Genomic DNA, 13897 nt, shown 5'->3' on the forward strand with positions numbered 1-13897 from the left:
TGATTGGTTGTTATATATTATAACGCTGAGGTAACATGAAAGCTGCGCTGTGATCGGTTGTTATCTAGATATATAAAAACGAATGAATGTCTGTCTGTCTTCGCAGCAACGCGCGACGGGTAAGCTAGTGCATTATATGCAAATGACTCATATATATATATATTTATTATTAGAGATTAACATATTCATAATTCGTAAACGGCAAAAACAAACAAACAACTGGTGACAACTTTATACGCAAACTTTTATGTATGTAGTTCAGAATAGTTTGCACAGAGTTATGTGCCAACTATATTGTTGTCTGTGCCCGGCAACAAAGTCCTGAAAGTGTCCCTGGAAAAGTTTGCAGAAACTTGGCACTTATTGTTTTAAGGATATCAGTGTACAGTGCAAATTCTGGGACAATTAGAACTAATGAGAAGAGAATTTGCAAATATCAATTAGCATTGTCATTGTCCCAGCAGTTACACAGGAGGGATTGTTCACAGTCTTGTGTACCTGGCAATTACTAATTAATAATGTGGCGGTCATGCCCAGCAGAGCCGCAGTAGTGACTGACACATGAAGCCGCAGCATTGCTAAGCAACGGCCTTTTAAATGGAGATGCCTTCTAATGCTTCTCCATAGAGTCTCCCTAGTAACCAAATACACAGAGGGAAGCACAGATAATCATGGCAGAGCGCCTCTCATGCTGATATATATATACAATGTGTTCCTTATTGCAATGATATAGCAGCTGTAATCTTCGCCTGGGATTAGGGAATATCCTCACACCCTTCCCTTAGTGTGTTTCTAAGCCATATCAGATGCTGGATCATCCTTTGCACCCGGTGGCGATCACACGGTGCTGCGGCAGACATGTCTCACACGTAAGTACAGGCTCTCACTATTCCACTTCTCTATTAGAAGGCAGGAAACTTTGAATTCCCCCCGTATTATTGCAGGGCTGCGGCTTTACATTCGTATCACACCATGTTTTGCGTAAATCTTTGTGCTTAAAAAAAAGATTACTCAATAGTGTAGAATGTCTGCAAAGCTCAAATCGCAGAAGATGGTAATATAAAAGGGAATACCTGAAGGCGGGTTTTACTTAACTCTTTCACGACCAAGGCCATTGAGGATTAAATGTCCAAAGACAAAATTCAACTTTTTAGAAAGAGACATTGTAGCTTTTCTTTATCATTCTTATTACATATATACTGCATATAGAACTTTTTTTGTGCTACGCTAAAGGCCGGGTGGGCATCCGCCTCCGGATTCCGCAGCAAATACCACCCATAGCATGCTATGGCAAAACGCAATTTTCTCTATGCAAGCGGAAGCCGATTGTACAGATTGGAGTCTGCACAGACCGCTTCCATTGAAGTCAATGGAAGCCGTCCAACCCACAGCCCTTCCGCAATCATTATTGCAGAAAGTTGGCGGGATCTGCATCATTGTCTAGTGATGGCGCAGAGTAGTCTGGACTACACATGTGAGCCGCCACAATGGCCGGCACATCCGCAGAACAGATTAACCCCTTGAGTGGCACGCCCGGAAATTTTCCGGGTCGAGCCCCACTGCTCATAGCAACATACCCGGAAGATTTCCGGGCTATGTATCACTATGGGAGCTGCAGAGCACAATGCCACAAGCTGTAGCAGTGTGCTCTGCCAGCACAGACCCACATAGAGCAGTGCAGGACTTTGAAAAACCAGCAGAAGATATTGCCGACATGCCGGCAATCTCCTGGTTTGTTTACAGGTTGCCATAGAGACCATCGGCTTGTCAGAAGCAAGCCGATGGTCTCTGTGGCAGGGAGAGCTTGGTGCTTGGCTGTCAGAGGACAGCTAGGTACCTGCTCTTACAGCAGAGATCAGAGGAAACCTCCGATCTCTACTGTGTTAACCCTTTACATGCTGCAGTCTATGTGACTGCAGCATGTAAAGGGCTGTCACTGCAGCATGTAAAGGGCTGTCACCATCGGACCCCCGGAATGTGATCAGGGGGTCCTGATGGGTCCCTGTGGAAGTGCCCTAAAGGGACAAAAAATTAAAATTTAAAAAAAAAAAAAGTTGAAAAATTATTAAAAAAAATATAATAAAAACACTTGTCTCCCTTTACTTTGTAAAAAATCAAAAATACAATCACACATGTGGTATCCATGCGTCGTAATGACCCAGAGAAGGAAGTTAATACATTATTTAACCCCTTAATGACATGGCCCCTTTTTTTCTTTTTTCCCCATTTCTTTTTTTCCTCCCCCCCGTTTAAAAAAATCACAACTTGTCCCGCAAAAAACAAGCCCTTATATGACCTGGTCAATGGAAAAATGAAAAAGTTATGGCTCTTGAGACGCAACTGCAAAATTAGTTGAAATTCAATGATTAGACCATTTTAAAAAACCTGCCCTGGTGGGCACGACAGGGTGGTAGGAAACCCGCCACTCAAGGGGTTAAAAGACTGCGGGCAGATACGTGGGGCTCAACGGTCGGGAACAGGGTCGGATCCTACATGCGGAATCCGACCAGTCCGCGTGCAGGTGGGCATAGACTTTAACATGGCACCAGAACAGAAACAGAGAGGGAGATATACTAAGTGAACTACAGTAGAATTCTGGCTCAACTTGCACGAAAAAAAAATGGTGTACAGCACATCATGTAAAAATATTTATAGTGTGTTTTAGATACTTTTTGCACTTCATTAGTCAAGGGGCTTGGCTTAGAGGAAAATGGGGCATGGCTTAGCAGGAAAGGGTGTGGTCTAAAATGCAACACTGTATGCCAAAGTTGCATGAAAGCATTCGCACAATGTAAATCAACCAATAGATAATCTAAAGTTTAGGCCAAGGGGACTATTTACTATGCCCTGGAAGTCAGAATTTTGCTGCCCAAAAGTCACAATTTTGGAGCACAAACCAAAACCGTGAATTATTGGACATTTATGCAGTGCCCTGATAGTTTTTCAAAAAGTGGGAGGGACCAAGACTTAGGTGGCATTTACTATAATCTACACCAGAAACTGCTCGGAGCTGGTGTAGATTATCATCAGGCACATGGAAGTGCTACTAGATGAGGCAAATAGAATTGTAGAGTTTGAAGGGACCCCCAGTGTCATCGGGTCCAACCCCCTCTCAGTGTAGGATTCACTAAATCATCCCAGACAGATGTCTGTCCAGTCTCTGTTTGAAGACTTCCATTGAAGGAGAACTCACCACCTTCTGTGGTACACTTGTATACATGTTGTTTATTTGTACAAAGATCTTTCCCGGTATAGAAGTCAGGCTCACAGGCCTGTAGTTTCCTGGATTCACCTTCTTCCCCTTTTTTGAAGATAGGGAGAACATTTGCCCATTTCCAGTCTTTTGGGACTTCTCCGCTTCTCCAGAAATTTTCAAAGATTACAGCGAGTGGTTCAGCAATTACCTCTGCTGCTTCCTTTTGTATCATAGGATGTAATTCATCTGGACCTAAAGACTTGAATTCATTTTTAAGTTAACTAAGTGTTCTCTCACCATCATGTGCCACTTAAAACACGTGTTGCTCATAGCCAGGTGAACACTTTATTTTGACCGACATATGAAACACTGGTCTAAGTAAATAGTCCAAAAATGTCTATGTGTCTGGCAAGATGCACATATTTATCATAGGGCATGAGTCACTGCCATAAATTTGGCACATCTTCAAACTGCTTGTTCTAAGTTTACACTGTCTAATATTAGATAGGATAAGTAAACTTGTCCAAATTCAAAGAAACTGATTATTATTCCTATGACTTTTTAAAAGCTCAAGTATAATTTATAGATATGAAAAATGTTAGTTTTTTACCTTCACACAGTACGACTATCAGGTGCATAAGTACTTGACAGTAGAGATGAGCGAGCACGCTCGGATAAAGCAGTTACTCGAGCGAGCATCGCTCTTCTTGAGTAACTGCTTACTGGTCCTAGCAGGCTCAGGGGGGCGGCGGTTGGCGGGGGTAGCGGGGTGGGGGGAGAGTGAGAGAGATCTCTCCCCCCCCCCCCCCCCCGCTATCCCGCGCCTCCCCCCGAGCCTGCTCGGACCAGTAAGCAGTTACTTGAGAAGAGCGATGCTCGCTCAAGTAACTGCTTTATCTGAGCGTGCTCGCTCATCTCTACTTGACAGCCATTGCAGCAACTATCGCTCCTTGCTTTCACAAAGGAGCTATAGTTATGAGAGAATGGAGGAGGGGGACGGAGATCTCTTCTGGATTACCTGATCTATTCACTGCAAGGCAGTCGCTCAGAGATTGAACTGCTGTTTACACTGAAGAAGCAGTCGCCCAGTAGTCGTACCATTTCAGTCTCTCAGTAGTCGTTCTGTTTTAGCTCACTGGAATGGAACAAGTAGCGACTACTCAGTGACTTCTCACTCAGTGCCCTGTCAGGAACCGTGTGTGTACAGGCCAACAGTCGCTCATAATCCGACTCATTATTTAGGCAACTATCAGTCCACATAAAGGTACCTTTAAATGAACACACCAAGTACAACTGGTATACTAAGTTTCACTTAGTGCAGGGCCTGAGGGGGTAGTGCCTGACACAGAAGTCCTCAACATTTTCGAGGATGTCAGGGATTGCCATAGGAAAGGTCAAAGGATACAGTATTCTTCCACATTCAGATCCCTATTTTCAGGGATTTTACCGTAAAATATAAATTTTTGCAGATGATATAAAACTAAGTAAAGTAATTAATTCAAGAGAGGTTGAAAATAGATTTGGATAAGTTGTAACACTATGCACATGGGCAGCGAGTCAGGATTCGCACCTGCGACCTCTTGCACCCCAACAGCACCCCTTCATACTAAGGTATATCAATATTCTATAACGTTGTTTGCTTTTCGTCCGAATGATGATTTTTAGTTGAGTCTAAAATCCATCCATTGGCAGGAGAGCTGATAGCAGGGACCACACGCTGTGATTCTCCACAGGAGTGCTGATAACATTGTATTCAGCTGCAGTCCCATGGCAGAATAAAGGGGCTATATGCAGATAACAGACCACCTGCTGCTCTCTGCATACAGCTCAGGGAGGTTCATTTACATGCAAATGGAGCTAATAAGCTGCTAATGGACATTAATGCCCATTAGCAGCTTATGCAAAATGATCGCTCAAACTGTCATTCTCCCTATCTTTTGAACGAATTTTGAGTTATCATCTTTGCGTGTAAATGGGGCTTTAGTCCTGTGTTTCTTCTTCCTAGTTCCATGTTTTCCTTGTCTAGTCCACCCTGTGTCTTGTATCTTCCCCAATTAGTCTCCTATATAAACCTGGCCCTGTCCCCTCCTTCCTTGCGTGGTATTGTGACTGTGCCTCTAATCAAGCAACTCTCCCTCATACCTGCTCCTCTACAACTGATCGTCCATCTCGTGTAGCAGACCTCGGCTATACCTCCTGACTATGCTATTGCTTCATCTATTTTGTACTGCACCATCTCGTGTACCAGACTCCGGCTACTCCTAGACCACGCTACCTTCCCATTAGTGACTACAGCACTCCATTTTGTGAGCATTTTATTCTCTCACAAGTCTGGCGTGGAACTGAAGTCTCGTGCTGTATATATCTCTCCCATCATCTATTTATACCCAGGACTGTGATGTAACAAGGAGTCATCCTCTGCATCTAGAGGAAAGAAGGTTTATACACCAACATAGCAGGGGATTCTTTACTGTAAGAGCAGTGAGACTATGGAATTCTCTGCCTGAGGACATGGTGATGGCAAAATCGATAAAAAGGTTCAAGAAGGGCCTGGAAGTCATTCTTGAGTGATACAATATTATATGTCTTGATGACTTCAGAAGGGTTAATGATCCAGAAAGTTATTCTGATTGACAAATTGTAATCGAGAAATTATTTTTTCCTAAAATGGGGAAAACTGACTTCAATATCATGGAGGTTTTTGTCTTCCTTTGAATCAACATTGTAGGATAAAAGGCTGAACTAGATGTACATTTTCAGCCTTACATACTATATTACTATTTTATTTTTTTGCAACTGTAAGTAGATTGTTTGGATTCCCTGTTACTTTTAGCCATATCCAATTAAAGTATCTTTAATGGGATCTTCCAAGACTGTAATATTGATGGCGCTATCCTTAGAATAGGCTGTCAGTATCTAATCAATGAAGTTAGATTCCCAGCACGCCCACCAATCATCATACGAAGTGTTATGTCCTCTTCATTGTTTGCCCAGGCACAGCGCTGTACATGTGGTTGTGGCAGTGCCTGGTCCTGGAGCTCAGTGCTATTCACCTGATTAGGACGGAACTGCTGTAAGATGCAGTACCAGGCACAACCACAACTAAATGTGTGGCACTGAGCCTGGATTAACTTCAAAGCAGTGGCCTCTTTATTCAGTTGATTAGTAAGGGTGCATTTAGACGACCGTATATTGGCCGGGTATTCACGCCCAGCCGATATATGGCATCTCTCTCGGCAAGGGGAGGAGGCTGGAAGAGCCGGGAGCAGTGCACTGAGCTCCTGCCCCCTCTCTGCCTCCCCTCCACCCCCTCTCCGCCCCTCTGCACTATTTGCAATAAGAGGAGGCGAAATGGGGGTGGGGCTAAGTTATGGGAATTGGCTCCGCCCCCGCCTCTCCTTATTGAAAATAGTTCAGGTGGGTGGAGAGGAGGCAGAGAGGGGGCGGGAGCTCAGTGCACTGCTCCCGACTCTTCCAGCCTCCTCCCCTGCAAAGAGAGACGCCGTATATCGGCTGGGCGTGAAAACCCGGCCGATATACAGTCGTCTGAATGCACCCTAAGGCTGATGGGAGATCGATACAGACTCAACAGATATTGATGGCCTGTCCTAGGGGTAGGCCAACAATATTAAAGTCCCAGAAAACACCTTTAATGTACTCTGCATAGTGGGGTCCATTCAGTCGCCCATGGGAGATTGAGAAGGGGTTAAAACATCCATTTTTACACAAATTATGTAATAAGAGTGTTCAGTATTTCAAAATATCTAATTGCTCTTTTCATTCTCATCTGCTTAACTGCGCTGCAATTAGAATGATGCTGCATCTTATAAGCTTCCAGTAATTCAGTTTGCAGTATTATTCATCTTGCATAAATCAGACTAATCTGAATGAATTAACTTTTCCAGGAAGCCAATGGTTTTTACAAAGCTATATTATAAATCCTCACAGCAATTGTGTGTGTGTGTGTGTGTGTGTGTGTGTATGTGTATATATATATATATATATATATATATATATATATATATATATATATATATATATAGTACTGTGCAAAGTTTTAGGCAGGTGTGAAAAAAATGCTGTAAAATAAGAATACTTTCAAAATTAGACAGATCAGATCTTTTTTTTGTCAAGCACATTGCAAAGTGAATGAACTAAAGGGAAAACAAGGTTGTACCAATATTCAGTGTGATCACTCTTTGTCTTCAAGACAGCATCAGTTCTTGTTGGTGCACTTGCACACAGTTTTTGAAGGAATTCAGCAGGGAGGTTGTTCCAAACATCCCAGAGAACTAACCCAGACCCGTGCATATGCAGGCGGCCTTACTTTGCCGCATTTTTTCCGACACCTGCCTAAAACTTCTGTACAGTGCTGTATATAGATTGTGCAATTCTGAAAACCAGACTACATCGGCCAACATGTCAAAATCTTCATATTGTTAGAAACCACTAATAAAGCCACACTTACTAACACAGATACAAACACCACTTCCCAGCCGCATATATAAAAGGCAAAATGCTATATGGGTGTAAAATACTGATGAACGGCCAGTCTTATGCTTACTGGTTATTGGAGGGGTGGCGGCACTTTATAGGTGCACATAGATAGGGCTTGTAAAGGGTGTTGGTCACACAGATGCGGGCAGTGCACCATTCAGCCATAAGGGGCTTTTAGATGGAACAATATCGTTCTTCTTGATCTTGGAGTCACTTGGGCAATCCAGGAGGATTGGCAAAAATGCTAAAGCAGTGCCAGTCAGGGTGCCCCCATAACAATCCCATTTACAGTCCCTCCATTATAGTAAAACGTGACAACCATGTGACATACCTGCTAGCCCTTCATCAAGTGTTATGAAGCATTGCGATTATATAAAGTAGATGTAGGCAGCCATGTTTTTATATAGCTCACACATATTCCTACATTAGGTTCTGTCCCCATTGGGGCTCACAGTCTAAATTCACCTATTAGTATGGTTTTGCAGTGTGTGACGAGATCAGAGTCCTCGGAGGAAACCTATGCAAACCAAGCGAGAATATACAAACTCCATATCTCCACCAATATCCCCATGGACATGCATGCTCAGCTTGGCGCAGCATACATACTTATTCCAATAGGGGGAGGGAAACCACTTATCGCCAGCATGCCTGATCCTTGTTTCCCCCACAACTGCCATCCCCAAAACGCATTAGATCGTCAGCGAATCCTGCAACATTGTATCTTTAGATCTGAGTGATTACAGAGGGCTAGCTCGCCAAATCTGAAATGTGTTTTATATTTGCAGCTCTAATATACTCAGTATTTTATATATATCATACCTCATTTTATATATTATACTTAATATTGCTTTGCGTAATATTTTTATAGCGATCCGCCATCGTGTGTTACCAGGTGTTATATTTTACAATGACTGTGTCATGATCTCATTTATTTCAGTATATAGCAATGTATGTATATTTGTGCTACATAGAATAAATGGCCGGTCCATTGGAAACGTTACCCATCTGCTATTTTGGTTAATGTAATGGGAAAAGAGATGCAAATACGCCCTACCTTGATAAAGACTGCCAAATTAGGGAAATATGGAGCATGATTGACTTTGTGTTTTTTTTCCCGTTCTTGATTGATGTTTCCACTTGCAACCTGGACCTTCAGTACAGTGAGGGAGGGGGTGGAATGTAACAAGTTCTGTACGCCAGATTTCTACTATTAAAAAGTTGCAAAACTTTGCTCAAATGCTACTTATGCAGAAATTTGCAACTTTTTTCCAGCACCCCCACCACTTTCCTAAGGGGCTCCAAGGAATTGGCGGGGCCACGCATGGCCTAACAAATTTGCTATAATCTACATCTTAAACTGGTGTAACTTATAGTGCAAATCTACCCCAGCTTGTGGCTCGTGTGGATTTGATGTTTTGATCAATGGCACAGTCAGAGATGCAACAAATGTATTCCAAGGAGCGCCTGATAATAAATTTGTCGCACATTACTACCGTGTTTCCCCGAAAATAAGACAGTGTCTTATATAAATTTTTGTTCAATAGGATTTAACTTTTTTTACATGTATAGCTGCCTGGACACTATTCAAATTGACTTTTTTAATTAACTGTTAGCAGGGCTTAATTTTGGAGTAGGGCTTATATTTCAAGCATCCTCAAAAAGCCTGAAAAATCACTTTGTATCCTCAAAAATTCTGCAAAATCATGCTATGTCTTATTTTCAGGGTATGTCTTATTTTCAGGGAAACGGGGTAAGAGTGACATATGAAATTCTGGTCTTAGTAAATGTGCCCCTATGATCTGTGTGATAATACACATCACTGCCTGTTGTTTCAACAGTTTATGCCGATCCAATGTCTCATTCATCAGTTTGCCAGTCAACTAGGACTTCTTAGTTTCACCTTGACTATTACGGTCATTTTCAAATTATAAACGGGCATCCTACTAGTCGGCCATATATAGACTATACCATCAGTAATTTATAAGAGGGGGCAATCTGGCCCCAGGCTGACTTGTTCCCGATATGTTTCACTGGTGTTGAGGTAGGTCAGAACAGAACCCATGGCGCCTAGCGACCGGTCTCCATCCTTGTGGCCATTTCTCATCTTTTAACAGCTTATATCCCGCTGGTCCATCCTTCTGAGCGGAATGGTTGAGCTCAGGTATAAGGAGTATTGTCACTAGTCATAACTGTATGAGCAGTGAAGGCAGTTGGACACCAGGTTGGAATATAACAGTCAGACCTCAGGCCACCTAAAATGGACACAGGAGATACCAATGACCAGCAAAAGCCACCCGCTGACACATTCAATGACCAGGAGGCACCAAACAATGAACAACCACCCAGTCACCAGACCCCACTTATACTCATGATGGCCAGGTACTGGGCAGTGATCAACATGGTGGACAATTATACCAACAGGGGAAATATCAGTTGGATAAGTAAATATACATGATGTCTATAGGTGGCTCTATTGTAACCCTTCAATCTCTGTGCACAGGGCCATTAAGGGAGTGTAATTAGAGTAACAATTTTACAGCATCTTATATCTTTCCCTTCCAAATCGATCACCTCTAAAACAATCCTTTCTTTTGGTTGGGACCTCCTTATTTCGGATACATGAACATTGTGTGTAGAGAGTAACAGACTGACATGATTAATCACAATATAACCCCACTTTTCCTTTACCCTGTACTACTATATACTACTTCTAACCCCATTCAGAGATCCGGATGACCAGCACTTTAAATGCTATGGACACTGTGGGGAGGGGGGCATTTTTTTTTCACTGAAAAATACATGTATTTTGGGTTGACAATCATTTTGCAATAGTGTTTAATTAAAAATTTTGCGCTGTTTATATATAGACACGACAGTCTGAGGGTGCATTCAGACGAACGTATATCGGCTCGGTTTTCACGCCGAGCCGATATACGTTGTCCTCGTGTGCAGGGGGGGGGGGATTATGGAAGAGCCAAGTGCAGGAACTGAGCTCCCGCCCCCTCTCTGCCTCCTCTCCGCCCCTCTGCACTATTTGCAATGAGAGGAGGCAGGACGGGGGCGGAGCTAAGGTCCGAGAATTAGCCCCCGCCCCGTCCCACCTCTCCCCATTGCAAATAGTGCAGAGGGGCGGAGAGGAGGCAGAGAGGGGGCGGGAGCACAGTTCCTGGCCCTGGCTCTTCCATCCTCCCCCCTCTGCACACGAGGACAACATATATCGGCTCGGTGTGAAAACCGAGCCGATATACGTTCGTGTGAATGCACCCTGAGGGCCCTTTTACACAGGAAGAAAGTGGAGGGTGTCTGGGATCATTCTGGCCCACCCACCTCCATTAACAATAAACAGGCAGTTGTTCATAAGTAGAGATGAGCGAGCGTGCTCGCTAAGGCAAACTACTCGAGCGAGTAGTGCCTTATGTGAGTACCTGCCCACTTGTCTCTAAAGATTCGGGTGCCGGCGGGGGGCGGGAAGCGGCGGGGGAGAGAGGGGAGGAACGGGGGGAAATCTCTCTCTCTCCCCCCCTTCCCCTTCCCTGCTCACTCTCGCAATTCACCGCTCACCCCCGCCGGCACCCGAATCTTTTGAGACGAGCGGGGAGATACTCGCAAAAGGCAATACTCGCTCAAGTAGTTTGCCTTAGTGAGTACGCTCGCTCATCTCTATTCATAAGCCAACAACTGCCTGTTTACACGGCTGATCCATCTTTCAGATTTTTGCATGCATGTCAAAAGATTTCTCTAAGGCAAAAGAAAGGACATGCCCGATCTTTTGACGGCACAGCCCCTGCAGCTCACATAGACCCCTATGGGAGCCATCCGGCAACCGGAGGAGGGAGGGAGGTAGGGATGGGGAGCGGCATACTTGCTAATAACAGCCGTGACATGCTTGTGGCAGCTATTCACCCAATTAAATTCTCAGATAGCCTCGCTGATTCAGCACAGCTATCTGAGTGTTAAAATGATGCTTGTGTGAAAGAGCCCTAAGAAAACCAAGCTGTTGGTCCAGCCTCAGTGATAAATCCCCTATTATGACCCAAGCTTCTCTTACATATCCCAGTTATCAGGCACAAATGTTCCTCCTAACGCTCGTTTGCCCAACACTCAGGCCATGTATAAGGACTAATGGTCAGCTGACGAACAATTGAACACTCATTCATCAGCTGATCATTCAGTTTAAGCGAACATAAAACTACTCACTGATTGGCAGTAGATCTCCCCTTGTGAACAGGATGATGTCCGGCTGGTATATGGGGGCAAAAATTGTAATTACAACTATTTGTTCCCATGTCACCATGTGCCGATTCTCAGTGATAGAAAATGAAATGAGCATGGATCGACATGGGTCTCAATTGGCTCTCATCACATTGTACCAAGAATTCTGTTCATTTAACCCTTTGCAATCCAATTTTGGATTCAGGGTTTCCTAGGGGTTTTTCTCTTTCTGTCATTATACAATGGCGCCATTGCTGGCTAGAGCCAGTACTGCAGTATGGGACATGCCGGAGAGACCCCCGACAATAGAGCGGCCAGTAATATACAGTAAGAATACCCTGCCGGACGTCTTCCGACATCAGAGCCGTACAGGCTTCAATTAGAATGTCTTCAGACGTCAGACAGTGGATTGGAAAGGGTTAAAAGGATGCTTGGACTGCAGTATCTAGATACCGTGCTATGTAGAAGCTGCAGACGACCAACAGGGCAACATTTTTATGGCATCATTCATTTGTACAGTAAAGGTGATTTACCTATCACCCATGAGCTAAGCCTTGCACTGTGTATGCGCACTGGTCTACAGAGTATACGCAGACAGACCAAAGTGTAAACTGGCAAAGCTATAGACATTGCTGGGGAGTTTAGTAGCATAGGCATTTCATATGTCCGTCTTCATCTAAAGTGTACTATATATAATAATAATAATAATCTTTATTTGTATAGCGCCAACTTATTCCGCAGCGTGTACTGGAGTAAGATGAATGCATTTATTAAGGGATGCACATCTCTTGGCTCATTTTTAGTTATCTATGCGTCAGAAAATAATTTGCACCTTAATTTTAACCAATTTTTGTTGTAAACTGTAGTAAATCTGTCGTGCCATGGGAGGCTCTACCCTTCTGGTAATTCTGGTCCATATTTTGCAAAAGTGGCAAGAAGAGCAGTGTAAAGTTTAAAAAAAAAAACAGCAAAGCACAATTTTTTGTGGAAAACAGCCATGCGTCAAATTTGTGACTCCCCACATCAGCGAGCTGGTGCAATTCACAAAATACCCCTCCCCCCTCCCCCCGTGCTACATATTTAGATCTGCTGGGGGCAAATTTCACGGCCTTCTCCGTATGCGCTATTGTTTATTCGTAGTGCTGGTCAGAATTAAAGCACAAAATCAGTATGTTGAATTTTGTTGCCTGTTCCTAAAGCGTTAGCCCCATCAGAACTCATGCCAAGCCAATGTGCCCTATTAGGACATAACAAGGTAGCCCCTTCTATGTGCCACAATGGGGAACCACCCCGGACAATCATTGCTGTGGAAACTGGCTTTTTGAAAAGTTTTTTTTTCATAAGCTAGACGCATTAAAGCAGCTTTTTTGTAAAATTAAACTAGCAATTCCAATCATACACTGTCCCATAATTGCATCATTAAGGCTGGCCATATACATGAGACAGTTGTCGACCAGTATCTCCTTTAACCCTTTCCAATCCACTGTCTGACGTCTAAACACATTCTGATTGAAGGCTGTAGAGCTTCGATGTCTGAAGACGTCCGGCAGGGTATTCTTACTGTAGATTACTGGCCGCTGTGTAGTCAGGGGCCTTTCCAGCATCTCACATACCACAATACTGGCTCTAGCCAAAAGATGGTGCTATTGTATAATGTCAGAAAGAGAAAGCCCCCTAGGAAACCCTTAATCCAAAAATGGATTGCAACGGGTTAACTCACTCAAATTTACATGTTGATTTCAATGCAGAGAGCAAACTAGAGGGGTATATCAGAGACTGAGAGTTTTTCAAATTTTGACCCATCCATTGGATAGGTGAAAACTGATAGATAGGTGGGGGTCCAACCATTTGGACACCCCCACTGATCTGAAGACTGGAGAACCTGTGTCCCCCCTTCTCCTCATTTTGAGGTTGTTTCTCCCATCTGCATTGATGTAAGATTGAATGGAGTGATGGTTGCACATGTTCTCAAAATCATTGGTGGTCTCAGCG

General features: G+C 43.6%; 1 protein-coding gene across 1 annotated transcript in view; it reads left to right on the plus strand.

The window, feature by feature from the left end:
• The first annotated feature begins 660 nt into the window (after nucleotides 1-660).
• IQCA1 (IQ motif containing with AAA domain 1) overlaps nucleotides 661-13897 on the plus strand; it is a 201647-nt gene continuing 188410 nt past the window's right edge. The window contains exon 1 of the mRNA XM_066575405.1: nucleotides 661-869. Coding sequence (XP_066431502.1) covers nucleotides 859-869 — 11 coding nt within the window. The 5' untranslated portion in view covers nucleotides 661-858. The remainder of the gene's footprint in view (nucleotides 870-13897) is intronic.

This window comes from Eleutherodactylus coqui, chromosome 8, assembly GCF_035609145.1.
Source record: "Eleutherodactylus coqui strain aEleCoq1 chromosome 8, aEleCoq1.hap1, whole genome shotgun sequence".
NCBI classification, from domain to species: Eukaryota; Metazoa; Chordata; class Amphibia; order Anura; family Eleutherodactylidae; genus Eleutherodactylus; species Eleutherodactylus coqui.